Here is a 20,923-nt window from a genome sequence, read left to right as displayed (position 1 = left end):
CAAAGGGTTAAAACAAAATTCGCGTGAAACTAGAAGAAAATTACTTGAATAGAATCACTAAAACTAGAAGAAAAATTCGGTTTTTTAAAACGACGGTTTACCGCCTCGAGCGAAGCTTCGCCAGATTGGCAGCCGCGATGTTGCCGCGAATTGTTTTGGAGTTTCGAATGACGTCTCGTTGCCTCCCATGGTAGGATGCTTTCGGATCGCCGATAGGAAAATGTACGACAGGAATTTGAACGTCTCGCGAGCAGTTTCCGAGTTTTCGGATGATGGAAGCGGAGCAGGTAATCTTTTACGGTCGTGCTGGCCCAGAAACACGAATCCACCGCGCCCGTCCCGGCGAGCTATTTCTCCTGGGAAACGTAAACGGGGGCATCCCCTTTCAAAATGCTCTTCGATTCTGAAGCACCATAGAGCTCGGGCAATCCTAACAAATAGACAATCTTTGATCTCGCTCGAATCTTAGATACGTCTCTGTTCTATGTATATATTCAACTGTGCCCGTTGTTCTACTGTTTGACAAGGAGAACGGTCTTTAACACTGAACCTACCACCGTCGGTCTTTTATTTCACAATCACTGAAATTGTAAAGATTAGATTAGACAAGATTCTTGTAAAGATTGTAATTGAATTAGGGGCGAAGCTTTTACCATATTTCGGACGAATCCTCGTCTTAGAAGCCTTCGACCCCTAATATCTGAGGAGACGTATAAAAGCATTCTGAACTTCCGTGCTTCGCGAACAATAAACAGCGGTTTTTTCGTCTCGGAAGGCCTAACGGCCTTATCAGTCAGGCGATCCGCTTGCGATCGTAAAAGAAACGCGCCGGTCCGAAGAAACCCCTCCTAGAGGGTCGAGAGAAATTTGATCGAGGCAACGGAGCGAAAGTTGTGGAATAGCGGCTGATCTATCACTGTATCAAGCCGAAATTGATGTATACATCTATTGTCCATAAGGAGGGAAGAAACATACCGAGTAAAGTCACGGGGGGTGAGGAGAGAAGTCGCAGGGGTTGCGCGGTACGTTCGTCAACTGTAGCAAACAGAAATTGGGGAGCGGAGACCAATTCCGGGCGAGGTTATTATTCTGCCAACATGCTCTCCCCAAGGAGGGCTGATGGATACGAACAGAACATTCGTACAAAAAAAAAACCGATGGGAAAGGTGGCGGGGTCACGGCAGAGACGTCGCGAACGACGTCCCAACGGGACGGGGACATCCGGTCGTATTAAGTCGCGTCGTGACAATACGGCCGACGTCCTCCTGGTTTGTCCTCTCTTCCACCCTCCAACCCTCTCCTTCTTCTCCTCGTTCTGCCACTTCTGGGAATTACGCGCAGGTAAATTATTTAGAATTCCGTCAGGAAGCCACTCGAGATGAGCTGACCAGGCCCCGGTGCGTCGAGTGGGGACAGGTGTCACCAGTGGACGTTGCGCGGAGAGTGCTTGACATCTTTCGAGTCACGGCCAACTTCCGGGACGGCTGCGAGCTGGCATTTACGGCGCTGTCGAGATTTACGCTGACCGTTGCGGACGGAAAAACGCGCGCCACGTTCCGCCAGATGCCGGACCCGCATTCTGCCCGAAATCGAATCAAAACCCGCGCGCGAAAAACTCCCGAAAACCCGCCGCCGGGCTCGAGCATCCACTCGAGGCTAATTCTTTCAGCGCCGGGTCGATGGTAACGCATCGAACGTCACAGCGGGAAAACATGGCCGTGCCCCGGGGCCATATATTTTTGATCCTACTGCAAACGCATCGAGCTTTCGAGAATATTCAGTACGTCATTTTTTTTTTGACTGTGCGCTCGTCAATTATAAATATGCAACTCGTGGAACGCCAACGTGTCTTATAAATTAAATGAAATCATGGAGGGACGTTTACGGTAACAAGCGAGGTACGGCGAATTCTCGATATATGTCAACAACACACTTGCCAGGGTCTTGGATAATTCCGCGACATTTGTCATGTAGGCTCTGGCGACATATACAGAGAAACCATTGTGGATAGGTATAGAAGTTCTACGCAGAATACGGATTCCCTTTTCTTTTGCTAAAATCCTACGCCACATCGATTGTTTAATAAAAACATTGAGCAGCCTGAGCGTGAAAGGGGCGAACGAAGTTGGGAAAACGAAAACTGGATGTGAAGTATGGTTCGATATTAGCCGGAGGGTTAAAGGGATTCGTTGTTTTTCGACGAAAGTAGCGACGGCGTGGTGGAGTGGAGTTCAGCGAAAACTCGGGCAACAAGGATGAATAATTCGAAGAAGGAGCCATCACCGGAGGATCGATATCATCCGATTACGACTTCGTAATGCGCATTAAAGGGCCACGGCTCGGCCGGGGGCCGTTTCTCTCGTGAGCCAAGGGGCCCATAAAACTCCCGGCCGATCAAATTTAACGACAATATTTTCCCGGAATTGCTAATGAGGAAAACGCGATATCCTGTTACGGGTGGGGTCGACGGCGCACAACATGGTGGACGGTTTACGAGGAAACTTGATCGGCGATGCCTCACTCCTCGTCGCGGCCGAAGAGGCTGCGCCGAGAGCCATTTTGCTTCGGAAGTCGACCGAGCCCATCGAAAATTCGATGAGCCGTGCAGTATCGGTTGAACAAAGTTCCCGGTAATGTTTTCAGGCTTCAGACTTTCGATTCTGTGCCGTGGAATCTCGCTCCTCTACGTCAGCAACAACGCTCGCTCGGTTTCCTCGTCGCGTTCTACTCGTCGACGATACGCAACGTAATCTTCTCGAGCGAGAATGCGTGTGACCTAATTGTGCGCATTATTTGCCCCGTCAGACGGTTTCTTTGCGAATTCCGGATAATACATAGTGCTAATATCAGCACATCTGGACCCTACATGGTAATAGTAATAATGGGGTAATGGTGTTGGTTGGTAATAGTCTACGCAAAAACAAAATTATTCTAGTGTTTTGATAACACGTTAATGTCACCTTCAAGAAGACGTAATCAAAAATTTCGATTGTAATCTCTGTAGAGCTCTCCAAGGTTACTTCAATGTGAAACAAATGCAATCATCGCGTACTCTCTTCTGTATACTGCAACTTTCGTCTGAAATATTTTGTCGTATCGCCTATAATTTTCGAGTAATGTAATTTTCTCCGGAAAACGGTCTTTTCGACGCACTCTGTGTACCGTAAACAATTGTGGAAAATCTCAGGTGCGAATGTAGAGGGCACGGGGGCGAGAAGACACAGCACACAACAGCTTTACTTACCATGTATGTCGACGCGAACGGACGCGGTGAGCGGGTCGGACATGTCGTTGTTGATTGCTTTGCAGGTGAGCACGGTGCGGACGTCGTCCCGTCCTAAATTTTTGATGACGAGCTCGCTGCGCCTGACGCCCTCCCGCAAGGTCACGGTTTTGTTGCTGACGAGCGTGTCGTTGTGGTGCCAGGACACCATCGGGGCCGGCTTACCTGCGGAAACGCATCAATCGCACCTCTGATTCGAGCTCGGGGAGAAGAACGCTTGATCGCTGAACGAGCTCGGGGAGCAAGAAAACCATCGTCACGAGCATGCGAATCCGCCGGAAAAAAATCGGAAGCTCGACGTCGAGTCCTCGAAATCCGGTGCTCCACCGAATTCGCCGTGTTTCTCTCTTTTTTATCGAAACTTCTTTTTTCCCCCCACTTCTCTCCCCCTTTGTCCCCTCGTCGACCGCGCAGTCATTAAATTCTCTTTTGGTGCGCGCGCGCGCGGGAACGTTAATTCTTTCGATTTTTCACCGATCCCCCCTCCACCTGACCCGTTTTTCCTGACGCGAGGAACGAAAGGCTTCGGCCTTTCGGAATAGTATTGTAGTATTCGGAATAGTATTGCGCGGATTGATGGAATATGTAAGTATTCCCGCGACGGGGAATTTTCTAATGGACCGAGAGGCTCGGTTACAATGGACGGATTTCATTGTCGCGCTGTGCGTAGGCTCTGATCAAATGGAAACCGGATAAGATAATGCTTAATCATTCGATTGTTTCGCGCACGCCCGCCGGACGAAGACCGGTATTTCTTTTTTCTCCCGGGCGATCCTTAAAACCCCGTTTGCGTTAGGCTACTCTTGCTCAGTCAATTCTCGATATGATTCCGCGACAGTTATCGTGTAGGCCTTGGCAACATATATAGAGAGAAATCACTGTATTTATATTGAACGACCTGTGTTTCGACTGTAGTTGATCATGCGTACGTCAAAACATGTACGGCGACGTCGTAATGGGAACTTTCGAATCGAACGAGTTAATCGACTAAATCGGCCAACCGATGTCGACGAGAATCTGCTTTTGGTTGAACGATCAGAAGTCGTTTCAATTTGGTTGACGCTGCGGTTGCGCGGACGACTCTGGTCGATCAACTCGGTCGTTCGACCGAAAGTTGCCTAATGTAAACGGGGTTTTAACGAGCCGTATCGACTGTTTGGTTAGCAGAACGTCTCCCCGCGTTTCGCCGGCGAAGGAGCCTGTTGAAAAACGATTTCCGTTTGCCGGTTGTTGTCCGCGTGCTGCGATATTATAGGATTTTGTTTTTGATTTCAGCTCTCGATTCAAGACGGTTCAATATTCGATCAAGAAGAAACGCAACTTTTCAACTTGACATCATCGAAACGACGCGCAACAAGAGTACAGAATGCGAACGGGAATCAAAGGGAGGAGCAGAAGAGATAACAATTAGAGCGATACTGTTCACCGTAAGCGAGCCTTCGACGATCCGGGGAAGCTCGACGACTGGTTTTTGGAATTGCTTCGGGGCAACCGGTGTTCCGGAAACGGAAACACGGGGAAATGTAATATTACATGATACTCACCGCCGTACACGTCGCAGAATACCCGCAGAGTGTCGCCCTCCTTGTACGGGCCCACCATCTTGTCCCGTACGACCCCGGAGTCATCGTGGATCACGATTTTGCGCGGCGGAACTGGAACACGGAAGAAACGACGCGATTACCGGCTGGGAATCACTCGTAAACAGGTCTCGTGTGCCTGTTCCCGTCGCTTTTACGAGCACTCGTGTTCATTGATTTTCTTTCAACAATATCTGTTAGGCGCCGCGCCGTTCTCCGATCATTCTCCGCGCTTCACACGCCGTTTAAGCACGCGGCGGCACGTTCCCCACCGCTGCAAAAGCTTGCCGAGGTAGCGCAAAATGCGCAAAATTAGAAAATATAAGAGTTTCTTCCCTTTAAACTGTGTTCCAATTTTCTCCAAGCGCGAATATACGATTTTTGTTTAAACTGATACCCGACGAAGGTATTAGGCAACTGTCAAATTTTAGAATGAAACTAAACTGTCGGGCGTACCAAATGTATTTCCGGCGCCGCGAGTGGTGTACGTAAAATTCCAAAATCCCCGAACGAGGTAAAGTAGAACACTTTTTACAATGTAAAACGAGAGTAATTGCCACGGTGTCTTATAGTTTTGTCCGACGTTGTTGCAGGTGCTGGGGCAGTCGAAAATTCTGAGCCAGTTCGGGCGATTCATCACCGGAAGTTGCCGGCTTGATGAAGCAGCTGGCCGGCACATGTGCCCGCGGTTCGATCCTGTAATCCTCGCGATCGACTTCCGGCTAATTACTTGGAGTGACGATTCTTATCGTGCTCGGGGAACGAAGAAGAGGCGAAGAGAGAGAGAGAGAGAGAGAGAGAGAGAGAAAGATGAGGACAGAATTGAAGAAGAAGAGGAAGAAGAAGAGGCGAGGAAGGAATCTGGAAGAGGACGGGTCTGAATACCTTTTCAGAGGCTCCATTGAAAACGGCGCGATTGCGAGGCACGGCGGTCCTAAGAGTCCGGGGGCCGCGTGTCCCCGTCAAGACGGAAGCCGTCGACGATAACGCGAAATTGGTATTGGAAGATCGTGGCTCGGATACCGCGACAGCATTAAATTGGAATCTGAAATCGATACGGCTGCGCATCGGGCCGCGCGAGCAAGCCTCTGCATAGGAAACGATCGGACGACACTGTCTGCGGTGCCCGTAATTGAAGAATTACCGTCGCCCGGGTACGTTTTCCTTCGTCCGACGTCGCTTCCGGTGGCCGACGCCGCGACCACACACGGACAAATGGCGCCCGGACACCCGGCCATTTGTCGGTATTAGCTTTCCCAGTATTTCCGGTATCACGGTCCCACGTGTAATACATTGTGGCAGCTGCGACTGCCATTATACCCCTCCTCATCCCCCCCCCCCACCACCTCGCCACTTGTTACCGGTCGGATTTCTTTAAGCACTTATCTCGCGGCTTTCGCCATTCTCCTCCGAGCCGCGTTCTTCCTTCTACGCGTCCTCTCTTTTCCGAACGTTCGCCAGATTTCTCTTCGGATCGCCGGGAAAAACGAGAATTTTATTTCTGTTCCTCGCTCCGCCGAGCAACTTCCGCCATTGTACTGCTCGCGGTGGAAATCGTTTCTGCAGATTAAAAATGAGATGTGGCGCGCGCGGTGCCGAAGAAATACTTTGGACTCCGAAGCTGCCTTGGGCCACGACACCGGGACCATTACATTTTTTAAACGGATTTCGCGTCCCTATGGCAGGTTCTCTCAGTATTTTTAGCTTTGAAACGGAATTTTAAAAAGTAAACAAATTTTTGACCCGGCGATTTCGCGTAGAAGTTGTGCGAAACCAACTTTATATTTTTACATTTTCATCTACGTTTTTCGAAGCGAATTTTTATAGTTTCAATAATTGTAAAATGCAAAACCGGTCGTTTCGACCGCGGTGGGTTTAACGTTAAATGTTTCCCTCGTAATGTCCACAGGTTGAACGTTACTTTAGTGCTCTGTTTAATATACGGGTCCTGCTGCTTTGATACCGGACGCGAATTGAATGCTTAATATCTGTATCCAAGTTTAGACTTTGGAGCGAACGATGTTACGCCCTCGGGGAGGATGCTTAGGGGCTACCGGAAACAGTAATGTAAGCGATCCGACGAGTTTCCCCCAAATTACATCCAATAGATCTACAAAAGTGGTATCAGAACTGTATTTAAAAATGCGTGTTAAAAATGCGTTAGAAATTGTACATTCTTTTCATTTTCAGGTGTTGCAGCTTGAACGAGGAATTGGTGTGTTTCTTTTGCTAACCGATTGCTTATGGTCGGCAGCGGCGTGCTAGCATTAGGAGGATCGATTAGCCGTTCCGTGTAGCTTAGACTATTTGAACTGTATCAGCGGTGTTCCACCTGCAATCGTGTGCTGCCCAGCAAGCCAATATTTGATTGTTTGAGTTGGACCGAAGAGTACCTTAGATGCCATCGATATCCCTTGTACGCTCGGGATTTGCATAATGCCGCGGCGATAATCCCGCTACTTTGTCTTCGGCGTTTGCGTTCCGCTCGCCTAACTTTATCGCGGGATTGTAATACAAATGATCACCTGCTCGTCGATCTCCGACGAGCGAGCGAGCGAGCGAGCGGTCAACAAAATTTGTCGATTAACATCGACAAACACCGCCTCGACCTACTTGAAACAGAATCGGGAAGGGATCTTCTAATTAGTATCTCTCGAAACGAGGGCAAAGAGCAATCGGCGTACATTAATATCGAGAGACGATCGATGTAATTGGAGTCGCTCAAGATCTCGTTACCGCCGGTTTCTTCGAACGCGGATGTCAATTAGCAGTCGTTTCGCTCGCGGAACGATTGTGCTTGTCGAGTACCGCGAGAGCGCTTCTCATCGACCGTGTATACTCAGCGTTTCACACTCCAGTAATTTATTTCTGTTCCCAATTAATTCACGTCCGCGGCTCCCCGGGCTCTCGAGCTAAACTTCCCGGCGAATTTAAATACCGTTTGGTCTGTATTAGCACCGACTACGGCCGGAAATTAATCAGCCACATAACTTATTCAACTCGGCCGGGCAAGTTTGCGCGAAATTACCGTTCATTCGAAACCACAGACACACGTCGAATTACTTTCCAAAGGAACTCGCGGTCGAGCCTCCAGCCTCTCGGTTATACTCTTCAACTTTCCGCATGAATTAATCCGCGGACAAGTCTTGTCCCGATCGGAAACAATCGGGGCAAACAACCATTCCGATTCGGTTCTCGCTGTTGGGGTTTTCGGGTGTCATAAATTTTTTGAATTTAAAGAGGTCTTGTTGACCTCTCGACCTATGTCTACCAAGGCTTTTTTCCTCAGCACAGTGTGTTCTGAATTTAGTTTGAACAGCCTGTATATCTGAACCAATGGGGTTCTAACGGCACTTCTTTGAGAATCCTCTAGATGTTGCACGCAGGTTGGAGCTATAATTGAGTAGATGCGATAGATTCTGATTCCGCGGGGCGCTGGTCATTTCCACTCGGCTCTCGAATGGCGTGCACGCGAGCTTACCTCAGAATTGCGTCGAATTTGCTTGGCATGAATCACGGATCAAACCGATTCCCGGGCTCGTTCCGAGCGAGTTAGGTGTACACGGTTGCGGCAACAATGCCACGCGAAAAATCCTCTCGCCCCGCGGGCAGGACGTTTATAACTGCCAGCTCGAATTTCTTACACCTTCGGCATCGGTTGCGCCCGGAAATCGATATTCGTTTACGGTTTCCGCTCGCGCGCTCCTATCCAGCCAGCCTGCCTCCTCCCATTCTCTCTTTCTCTCTTTGTGTGCGTGCGTGCGTGTGTACGAATTTTCAAAGAGCCGCGGCTCGTTCAGGATTTTTGCCGATGCCGCATCGATGAATACCGCGCGCGATCCAATTCGCTTTTCTGGGCTCCGCTGTTTCGATCGCGAACGCGTCCCACTTTTCCATCTTTCTTGCGAGTCCCACGCATTCGTTTATTTAATGCTTTTCTTTAATCCCGAGAAGCGGATCCGTCTTCGGGCGACAGATATGACCGCGCTCGCCTAACGGACCCTGTTAACCGTGTCTCTCGGCGAGGTATAGTTATCCACGATTTGCCCGCGTCATCCGATTCGTTCGCCCTTACCTCGAGCCCTCCGAAACGGTAAATGAATTTCTGCCGACGTCGCGCGACCCGTCAGAATTACCGCGACGCGACTCGCACGTTTGATCCCGCAAGTATTGCGCGTACGAATTCATTCCGTGGCCCTGCCTGCATGAATTTCGAATAATCTCCATTAGGTTCTGCACGTTCGCCGTGTCTCCACGCTCTCGTACGCGTCAACATTTAGGTTTCGAAACATTAGCGCTTCCGATTCTTCTAATCGCAAGTTTGTTGTGCGATAACGACGTTGCAACTCGTGCTCGAGAATGCAGGATTATTAGGTAATTGTAGAATCAGTGTCGGTAGATTTTGGGGTAAGTGAGATGTGAATTAGTACAGATATTAGAATTTAGTTTAATGGGTCTCGTGCTCCGTTGTTTTACTTTATGGAGGTTTATTGCGTGGAGGTTTAATCAGAGAAGCGAACGTGTCCCGCGATTCTTATTAAAGATACAACGAATGTTGTTACACTGCCAAAGAAGCCGGACAGCGTTCACCAAAATCTTGTTTTATCTTTGATTTGGTCAAAGCATCGACGAACGGACGAGCATTTCCTTTGTTTTCTTCCGTCTCTTTCGAAAGTGTGCACAGGTTGACAGAAATTTACGCGGTCTGGTTATTAGATTTACTCTTCAGCGCGAGTGTTGTGTACCTCGTCGGATCTCTCTGCTGGATATCAGCAGCGCGGTGGGTGTATCGTAGCTCTCCGGTCTCCATTTTATCCGGAACAGGTATGAATGTAATCTACAAAGTGACCCAGATATTCCAGAATCTAATTCAGACCTGGATGTTCCAGCAGATCCATCGTCCTGGCTAATTCCTGCTGACATAGAGCTAACCGAGCACGTGGTGCGCTCAAATTGGCATGTTTACTGCCATCAATCTATCCGCTGCCTTCAGCCGCGTCACGGTTGCGCTGACAAACATTCGAAAAACTTTCCCACCACTTTCGTTTAACGCCAAAGGGGTGGAAATCAACGTTTGTCTGCTGGTTTTAAAATATTACATATTCAAAGGTCTGTGAAAAACTTGAAAAATTTTTTCCTGACTGAAACCACCACAGATTGACAGATTTAAGCTTCCTCTTTCCAACGACGCCTTAAAAATTGATGTACGATTTTTCGTAGTCGTTTTACGGAGGTTTGAATGGTCGGTATAAATTCAAGTATGTAGTCAAAATTGTAGGTAGTACTTTTTTATATTTCATACTTGGAAAATTGGAATTTTTAGAATAGTCTGGAGCGCTGCGGGCCGGCGGATCGATTGCGGAAACCGCGGCAAACGAGCATCGACAGGAATTTTCTCGGGTAAAACGTCCCTGAAGACAGCAGCTGACTCGGACGAGCTCGGAGGTGTGGGGGCTGTCTCGCTCGCTGTTAGCCGTCGTTTCCCCATCACCACGGCGATATCTCATTAGAATAATTGCTTCGGCAGCTCGCGGTTCCAGCCGGGTTTTCCGGCCGAGCGGGATCACGTATCGCTTCTGCCCGCAAGCTTCCGAGCGAGTTCGCCGTTTAGCCCGCGGCCGTTCGTTCGCGGAGGAAAAATCGCATAGCGGGAATACCTTGGCGGATGCGGCACCGGTAATATTTGCCCGTCTACAGTGTATACACGTCCGGTACACAGCCGGTACACAGCCGGCTTTGGCCGAATACGTGCCGCGGCGCCGCGATGCACGCGCATACTCTCGGATACACAATAGATATAATCCGAGAACCGGTTGCCGGCGAACAAAACCACCGAAACCCGCTCAATCGCGAAGCTTGTTCCATCTTCATGGCTCCCCTAGATTTCTCGTCGATTGTCCATCTTCTCGACAAGTCAGTTCACTTCATCATCGAACTCTTCGTTTCATCGCTTCGTTCATTCTGATGATTGCACAGGAGAAGTTTCGTATTCTCTCTGAAATCTAGCATTCGGATACCTTTTTCTGCTAAAATAAGTGGTTTCGAGTAAAAATTTAGTCTCGTATATATATTTACAGTGCAACGTTTGAGTTGAAAATCAGTCAGCTGTTCTGCATGCAGAGAGTTAGTCGAAAATGTAAAGTAAGATTGCATCTGTACCGGGTTTCGCTTGGAAAAACGTAGAGAATAAATGTTTAACTGTGACACAGAGCGGATGTAATAAACGGAAGTGGCCATCAGAGATTGCAGAGCAAAATTCGTCCTAAAAAACGAATAAACACGATCGAATTCTTTCTGGTAGAACGTGTCGACGCGATGTCGATTCAAAAAATGCAATAATCGGAGAGCAAAGTGTCCACAAATCTCGGTGATTCCGGCGAGACCCGTCGTCCGCATTTGCATAGCTTTTATCAGGCCGGTAAACCAATAAAGAGAAAATATTATCCAATCGGTGGCGTCGCGTACCACTCGTAAGAGCGAAAGGAAGCTGTTTAATAAATGCGGGTCCATCAATTACCGGAAACGCCGGTAATATATATCGTGTACACCGGATCGTTCGGTTGACGTGCTCTCTCATCCGAAATCCGCGGGATCAATACATTTTCGTACGTTTCTCGAAATACTCGAACGTGATCGGAATTTCTTGCGTGTCCGCGGCAAAAAAGCACACGCGCGAGGATTGCGAGATCAATGGCGATATCGATGCCCGCCGCGTTTTATGAATAAATTAATTTCAGCCGCGACGCGTCGCGTCGTTCTTCGTGTTACGGATTATCGGTAAAATACAAATCCGCCACTACTCCCCCTTCCCCCGTCTTCCCCCCCTCTCTCTCTCTTCTCCGACCCCTGAAAATCTGCGGCACAATATCTACGCCGGATTTGCGTAGCGGCATTACCGTCAATAAATTAATACACAGAATTTTATCGGCCTAATCGGAGCGCTTTGCTCCTCGCAAAGCGAGGAATTGAAGCGATGTGCCCCCCCACTTTGAAAAATCTGAAAGAATTGAACATTAACAATCATAACCAGACGCTAAAACTGTAAAAATATAAACTTAGTGTCTCACAACTTCAAGAAATCGGAATTTTAAAACTTTCTTCATTTTTTAAAATTCGGTTTTGAAGCTAAAAATTCTGAAAAAATCATAGATGTGCATTTTAATAGCTAAGACATGCCTGATTTTTTTTTCAGAATTTTCGACTGAAGAGAATGAGAGAAATTAGGGAAAAACCTGATTTTCTTTGTTACCCCATTACTACCCCCCATGTCGACGTATAGGGTTGAAAACTGGCACAAAGTGTGTTCTTTGGATAAGCTATAGAATGGCCTATTGCAATTTGGTTTGGGGGCACCTTTGACCTCCTTATCCGGCTACCTTATGCCGCGTTCTCACTACCCCCTAATACATGTCGCAGCATGTGAACGCGCCGCGCTGATTGATCGTAATTCTCCGCGATATAATGAGCACTTGCGGATGAGGTAAACAGCTAATCAACGGGCAACCGTAAGTAATTAAACCGCCCGAGCCTCGAGTCTAATTTATTTCGCGGTTCACGCCGGCCCGGGCCGGGAATCTTTGAAAATTGTTTGTCGGATAACGCACTCAATCGAAATTCGTTGCGTCAAAGGATGCATTCAGGTCGGTTTTCATACTTTGAAGATACGCTCGCGTTCGTTCCATTCGCATTCGTGTTTCGGGTCAGCGGAAAATAAAAGCTTCTCTCCTATTCAGAGACGTAGTATCAGGTGAACAATATTTCGTGGAATTTTTTTCATGCTCATTTTATTAATTCGTTGTCATCAACATACATCCTTTAAAAAATGTTCCAGTAGAACTTGCATACACTGATAATTTGAAATCGTATCAGGTTGAAAAGGATTGACGTTAAATAATTTTGTTTCCAGGTTGAAAAATTCATCCCCGAAGAGATTAATATAAACTGCGGAATTTTCCCGTGTATCGGACGGAATTGGAAGTCTCGCTGTCACGTCGGACTCGGTATCGAAGACAAGCGGTACGTTCGGCAAACAAAGGGAAGGCGACGGCGAAGGCATGCGAAGAATTTGGTGGGAAAGCGAAAATCCTTGGCGGATCTTGCTCATCGTAATTTTCTGTTAACCCCGGCGTCAATTAAAATCGGGCCTGTCCCGGGGCTTAGCCACGATTCCCTCCGGTCGGAGTACATTCTCCTTCCGGTGGTGGTAAGGAGAGGGAGGAAGCACTCGACGGAATTTACACCATCGCGTTGAATTAACTTCACCCCGCCTGCGAAGCCCAAAGAGCGCCGGGTTCCCGCACCGACGTCCCATTTCACTGAGAATTCGTTCACACCCTATTTCCCTTTCACGATGGAAGAATCCACGACGTCTCGTCCGACGTCTGAACCAACAAGAACGACGAGGTCTTGCCCCCTCTATCAAGACCCTTCCGGATCGGTCCTATTTTTAAAGCCAAGATAAGAACGCCCGGGAAAACTGTCTCAAACATCTCGAGAATCCCCCACCAGCATGCTTCATCGCCCCTCGAACGTCTCCTACATCCTCCCTTTCCCAAACGTATCAACGCTATTCTTGGCATTTATTCCACCAAAGTTACCGCAACATTAACACAACCATTTCCGAAAGTCTACGGTCCAAAAACTCACCCTCAGCAAACTTAACAGGGTTAAATGTTATACGAAAATTGTTTCTTGTCGTTCAGAATTTTTCCGGAAGTTTAAAAATGGTTTTTCTTCACTGCCTGACCAGGTCCACCCTAAATTATAAGTTCAGACTTAATATTCATAGCTGTCGGACTAAATACCGACTTGTTCTACTTAATCGTCTGAGCACGATTCTATTCTACTTATCTAACGCGCCCGAGTTCCTGGCTGGTTAGTTGCCGTCCTATTTCACTTGCTCAGCTTGGCACTGCTGCACTTAATTAGCTAGACGTTCTAAGATTATATTTGTTTCACCGGTCTCGCTGTGTTAGTCTGTTTAATTACGGTACCATTCTACTTGCTCGAACAGTGATCTCTAGATTGAACCACTGACAAGACAATTTGATCAAGTGATTTCACGGTACGATGGATGTTTAACGCCTTGATTGCCGTGCGTGTTTCTACACTCGCCGAAATTTCTATAAAGTCATCGTCATTTTCATAGATATTTTTAAAATATTACAATTTCTGTTGCTTTATCGTATCTGGCCTTGTGCTTTGTTGACACTCGGATAGAAGGACCGCGCACTCAAGACCGCATTGTTTACTATTTACGTTTTTTTTAATTATTTCTGCGTGGTGCAGAACACAAGTGCGAAGTTTCTATAAAGTCACTTAGTGTTTCTCTGGATTCTGAGCAGAGAACTACGGGAAATTGCAAACATTCTAAAAGTATTAGTATTAGAACTCATAGAAATCCTGTTTTTTATAATTTGATTCGCGTGTAGTACAATGCCGAGAGGAAAAGTACTAACAATTGAAGAAAAAGCATCGATCGATGCTTATAAAAATATGGGCTGCTCTAATCGCGCAATTGCTAAGAAAATTAATCGGTCATATACTGTGATTAATAATTATATCAATTTACGTGAAAATTACGGAAAAAATCATTTTAAAGGTGGTAATAAAAAATTGTCAAAGAGACAACATTCATTATTAATGAGGTCTGCGGCTAAGGAAACGAAAAATGCAGCACAATTGCGAGCTGAATTGGAGCTCCCAGTAACAAGAAGACGTGTGCAACAACTTTTAAATTATTCTGGGCAATTTGTGTGGACAAAAATGCAACGTAAACCAGGCCTTAAAGAAACACATAAACAGGCCCGTCTTGATTTCGCACGGGCACACATGTCCTGGACGAAAGAGTGGGAGTCTGTCATTTTTTCAGATGAGAAAAAATTTAATTTGGATGGGCCTGATGGCTGTAAATATTATTGGCATGATCTGAGAAATGAGAAAAGTGTAACAATGAGTCGTAACTTTGGCGGTGGTTCCCTAATGATATGGGCTGCGTTCAATGCCGACAAAAGGACTCCAGTGTGTTTCATAAAACACAAAATGAATTCTGAAAATTATACGGATTTGTTAGACATGGTTCTAATACCCTTTACAGAAAATATTGAAGATGACAATTTTATTTATCAGCATAATAATGCTGCAGTGCACGCGTCGAAGGACACAAAGCAGTGGCTTCTTGAAAGAAATATCAATGTTTTGCCATGGCCTGCTTGTTCTGCGGACATAAATCCTATTGAAAATGTTTGGGGTATCATTGCGCGACAAGTTTATAAAAACTGCAAACAATACAACTCCATTAGCGAACTAAGGGATGCGGTGATTGAAGCATGGGCGTCTGTTAAAACAGAAACGCTACAAAAGTTAGTTTCGTCAATGCCCAATCGCATTTTTAATGTAATTCAAAAAATGGAGGTTACACTAAATATTAAAATAGATATAATAAAAAAACAATTGTTAATTTCAACTTTATCCGTATAAAACGAAACTGACATTATAGAAATTTCGCAGTCTGTTCTGTGTAAAATTATATTTTTGTTTTCTTTTATCAATAAATGTTATACTTATGTTTTGAAATCGGCGTGTATGCTTTCTTTATGTAATCCCGAAATGCTACCAAATACAAATCTTTCATTGGTAATGGTATAATTATAAGAATTCATTACAAAACACAGTGACTTTATAGAAATTTCGGCGAGTGTATGTCCCAAATAATTCTTTATACGTCCAGACAATGTTCACAAATAGATTATACGTTACTTTGTGAAAATAACAAGAATGTAGTTATCCAAATTTTTGGCCATTATTTTTACCAGATATACCGAAGAATTGATCGCAAATTAACAATATTAGAGACCGTCATTTGGTCGGGTCCCGCAAAGCTAGCGTTCATTAGTTACTCGATGATTCTTCAGCGCGGATTTCGAGATTAAATCCGACAATAAGTTGAGGCAATACTTGCGGTCGGAGAAACGAACATCGGCTCTCCGAACAACCAGCTGGAACAATTATTTGGAGATAATTTTCTGCCTGTTCAGTCGGAAAGGAAGCTTCCATTTCAAACAATTTACGAGCAGACCGGATCGGATTCTGCCGGATGTTTCCGGCATTGTTTATAGAAGCGACGCGCAATCGTCGGTCCAATCCATTTCCAGGAGATGAAAGACTCGAGGTCCGATGACTCCGTTCATTTTTCTCTCCTCGCTATTTCTCAATTCTTCTTTTTTTTTCTCTCTGTTTTCGTTGGCGAATTCGCTTTGACAGCAGAAAAATATACTGGTCGCAGCCGATGACCTTCCCGAGGATTGGACACAACTCCCGCATTCGGAGGCCCGTAGGTGTCTTCGTTCTTTCTTCGTCGCCGCGATAAGATTGTCCCGGCGTGTCGTGAGACCCACTTTTCGATGGCAGCCTCGGCTCGGGATAGGGGAACGGGTTTCGGGATTCTCATCCGTGAAAGGAATACGGGCCGGATTCGCGTGTAATAGAATTCCCGTGGGAATGCGGTCGTCCTCTTTTTCCCCTCTTCCCAGTGGCCGCGTTCGATATACTTTTATTGAGATTAAACGGGGAAAATGTTGTTGACGCGCCGCGAATTAACCATCTGTCCGCTGCCTCTGACCTGCAGCTTCGTTTCAGGGGGGAGAACGCGAACCCTTTGAGCCCCGGCGGACTCCTGCAACCACTGGTCTGGAAACTCGTGTTCCCTGGACAAAGCCGAAACAAATTTACCTCGACTCTTTCCCCGACCAACTTATTCTCGGCGATGAAGTTCGGCCACTTACGGCGCATTGTGTCAACGCCTTGCCTTGCAGTTTAATTCCGGATTCAAATTTTTCTTAAAATTCGGTTTCGAAGGGGAAAATTCTGAAAAAATTCATAGATCTGCATTCTCATAGCTGGAATACGCCTGAATTTTTTCCGAATTTTCTATCGAAGAGGATAAGAGAAATTAGGGAGAATCCTGAGTTTCTTTATTAACCCACTACTTACCCCCCATGTCGACGTATAGGGTTGAAAATTGGCGGAAAGTATTTTCCCTGGATAAGCTATGAACTTCTCCACTTTGACCTTATCCGTTCATGAAATGTAACATATATTTTAACGTTATTTTAATTGTTGCAGTCAGGAGTTGGCACCAGAACGGACGTGGAAGAGTAAAAACGAGGAAGAATCGATCGACCGTGCTGTCGATATTATAGCCGGAGATACATCTTCCAGAATCGTCCGGAGATTTCAGTTGAAGGTTTTCATAAAATCCAGCGAGCGTTTCCGCGAGGTTTCTCATTTTCTCCCGTGTCGGGAATCACGTTTTCGACTTAGCGGGGAGCACGATCGCGTTCAAGTCCGTGGAACGAAATCGCGTGCGAGTGTGTTTCCCAGGGAATTTTCGTCCGAGAACGAAGACGTCCGCCGCGTCGGTTCTCTCCTCCCGAGGCGGAGCGTAAATGCTTGTTGCTGATGCTTATTTATTATCGTCAATGGCGCCCGGTCGCGATTACTTCCGAGAGAGATTACAAAGCGCCGCTCCGCCGCGTTCTTTTGCCTCCCGGTGCTTCTATTATTATACTACGCGGCGCCGCCGCCTGCCAAGCAATGCAGATAAATGTTCAAATGAACGATACGGGTATTTTCTGAATGTATAATACGAGAGCAATACCGTAGTTGTTAATTTCTTTCCTCTAAAAGATTCGTTCGCAAATCAATATAGATTTCGAAGAAAAAGTAGGAAAACGGAGGAAACGTGATCACGTCAGATATGCGTGATCCCGAGATAATAATCGTAACAACCGGGCTCCAATTGTTCCATGAATAATTGACACTGCGAAACAATCGAATGTGAACACGGGCTGCACGAACGTGGGCCGGACGCAGTGCGCGAATGTTCATATATATCATTCGTATTAATCACAATGCTACTTCTAGTATCATTGTGCTGTCGGCATTGTGCTCGTTCTTCCGTCTCGTTTTTATCGTACACTCGACGCACAAAGGCTAGCTAATTTAATATTTTGTCCCGAAAGTTTCGCACACGAGAGCCTTTAGTGCGCGTTTCGGTTTAAATTATCCGGTGGAGCATGATTATCTTCCATCTGAAATTGAATTACGAAACGAAAGGGAGTTACTTGGGTTGCTAGATGTATACGTGCACAGTCTTTTTCGAGTTGCTGCACGATCGCATTCGAAGTCGCGGTAGCCGACCGTAAATAACAGAGCGAGCGTCTCGCTTAACCGGGGCGGGGTTTCGAGGGTGGCTGGTAGAAGCTAACAAAGCAACCCGGCTTAATATTTGACGGGGAACACGGCGGGCGGCGTGTGCACGTCGCAACGTGCGCTGGGTGTATGCAAATCGGCCACGGTGTTGCGTAATAGAACGCCGAGTTTGAGCGATAAGTCTCATAACCAATCAGCCGGATTAGATTAATCCCTCCTTCGGTATCGTTTAAGTAAATCCAGCGATCCGCGATCAATTGGATTTCGCAGCCCGGGTCTCGATTGGCCCGGATCAGCCGCGAGAAGTCGATTCTCGCAATCGAAACGCCGGGGAGCCCGCTCGACCGTCTACGGCCCTGTGTTCGTATAATGCGATCGAATCGGCCGCCATCTACGGACGGGAACCTAATCGATTCGATGACGGGACACCTCCGGTCCCTTTGCGACGATCAAAACGGTTTCCGGGACTTTTAAAACACTTTCGTCTTCCAAGGTCACTCGAGGTCATTCAGTGCCGTTCGAAATTTAGCATAGCTTCGTCCAGCTAGAGCAGATTTGTGATCACTATGAGATAGTTTTGTTGTGTCGTTGCGTGCAAAATTGTTTCAAAATGGCGGCGGTGTTCGCTGGAAATTAGGTGGAAGAAGAAGTGTCGTTATAAAAGCAGCCTAACGCGTTAACGAGTTCGTCGGAGGTGCTGCCAGTTTCACTCGAAATTGTTGCGCCGGATTTATCGTCGGGTTCTAAGCGGGGACATTACGCACCGGCTAATGTCGCAAGTGTTGATTACGTTCCATTAGTTTCGCACCGAAATGGAAACGCTCGGCAATCTGAAATTTTGTTTCGACATCTCGATAATAACCTGCGCCGACAATCTAAATTGAATCAAATAACGATAAAATATGTAACGCTAAAATATAGCCGGGACGTTCCGGTCGAGCGGGGGCGTGATATTTAATCTGTTCGAGTGCAATCTGATTTCCAAATGGAACGCATTAAACCGGGAACAGGATCACCGCGGTTCCGAAATCACTATATCGATCCTCCTGGTTCGCCCGAAGTATTCCACTATCCAAAAGTATAAACGCTCGACGTTTTGTTTCAAATGTTCGAAATTCGAGATTTCAGCGACGATATACAAATGACTTGAAAGTCATCGACCATGTTGCGTCCTCATTATACTGAACGCTGTCGTCTCAGCCGAGCACTGTCCTCGAAGGAGCCTCGGCGAGTCGCCGAAATTAGAACGATGAGGGAATCTTATTTGTCGGGGCTCCTTTAAAAATTGTTTGCCCGAAGTTAGGGAAGTTTCGAGTAGTTTCCATATATAAACGGGGCCAGCATCGAGACGACTCTGTACCCGGCGCAAACGCTTCGAACTTTAAGGAAAATTGCTTTTTCCTCGTCCGAAGGGCCCCGCTCCGCGGAGATTGACTGAAAGTTGTTTACAGTTTATCGCTCGGCCGAGAGGCCGGGACGACGGCGAACGTATCGGATGGATCAAAACAGGAACTGTGCGACTTCCTTAATATCGTCGGATAATAGGCCAGCCCCGGCGAAATCATTATTACAAATTTTTAACTCCGCGGACGGGCTCGCGCTGCTGGTGGTCGGTTTTATCGATCAATCATCGAACGTGCCAAGAGACTTTCACGAAGAATCGACCGAGACTTACATCGAGCAACTTGTTACAAAACTCTTGGCCTGAACTTCTACTCGCAACACACTTCTCTATCCAGACCAAATACACTTACAGCTGGTCCAGAAATTATCCGAGCACCGACTTTCAGATTTTTAAAAATAATTAACTTTCTGTTTTATGAATTTTCGAGACGGTTATTAAATACCGATACGTGTGCAAAATTACAAAAGGATCGATAGTTTCTCTGAGAAAAATTCCGGAAAGCTTGTGCCCCAATAACCTTGACAATCCTTGAAGAGCGAGACACATCTTTGGTTAAATGTTCCTCGTCGCCGGCGTCAGAGCATAGTTAGAATTTCGACGATAATACCGTTGTCGGAACGCTCAGTATGTCCGGGAATGCGCGCAGATCCTGTTCGAAGTTCACATAAGACCAGTCAATAAGAGTAAAGTCCTGTGACAAAGGGACCGCGATACGATCAGAGGTTAAAGGTGTCTTTGGGCGAACGACGCACAAAGGCGTTTACCTATTTCTACGGTGTACGTGTGCTTCTGACGGGGACTTAATACTCACGGCCTTATTGCAACAAAGCAGCATTGTTGTCTGCCCGCGCCGAGTCTCTCCGAGGCATCTTTTATACATGCCCACGGAGAAGATGCTCCCGCATTCGAACCTCGCTTCTCATTTTTCTGCAGTTACACGTGCATGCACCGCAACGAGATATTCAAATTTTAAAGAGATTTTTCGAAAAACTCCACCAACAACCGTGATAGAAAGCGAAGTGTGTCAGTGGATTCAGACAATGTGTCGGTTTTATGTACTTGAAACGGAGACGCTTCCAATTTGTGCAGAGCGTTTTATTTTATTTCTCATTCTTTCGCTGAATTTATTCACCTCGCGGATCGTTCAAATCCGCCAAATTTGGAACAGATTTTTACGCAAAATAGTAGACAGTTATTTTTTTCTGAATAATCTTTGTTTAAATTAATACAACAGAGTTTCATTGGTCGTTCCAAGTTTTTCCGAGTTATGCCCAGGGGCACCTGTCGCAGAAGACGGCACTGCGGGGGCTGATCGATCGATCGAGGCGCGCGATATTAGGAGCGGAATCCGCTGCGGAACTGTTTGTTTTACCGTGTGTTCGGAACGCGCAATAACCATGAAGTGCGAATTCGATGCCGGAGAGTGGCGTTGTAAAATGTTAT

General features: G+C 46.6%; 1 protein-coding gene across 1 annotated transcript in view; it reads right to left on the bottom strand.

Moving 5' to 3' along the window:
• LOC143362850 (neural cell adhesion molecule 2) overlaps window positions 1-20,923 on the bottom strand; it is a 268,549-nt gene that overhangs the window by 34,860 nt on the left and 212,766 nt on the right. The window contains exons 4-5 of the mRNA XM_076803333.1: window positions 4,828-4,938; window positions 3,245-3,448 (exon numbers count right to left, since the gene is read on the bottom strand). Of these exons, the coding sequence (XP_076659448.1) occupies window positions 3,245-3,448; window positions 4,828-4,938 (315 nt within the window). The remainder of the gene's footprint in view (window positions 1-3,244; window positions 3,449-4,827; window positions 4,939-20,923) is intronic.

Source organism: Halictus rubicundus, chromosome 18 (genome assembly GCF_050948215.1).
Source record: "Halictus rubicundus isolate RS-2024b chromosome 18, iyHalRubi1_principal, whole genome shotgun sequence".
NCBI classification, from domain to species: Eukaryota; Metazoa; Arthropoda; class Insecta; order Hymenoptera; family Halictidae; genus Halictus; species Halictus rubicundus.
This window is presented reverse-complemented; position numbering and strand designations above follow the sequence as displayed.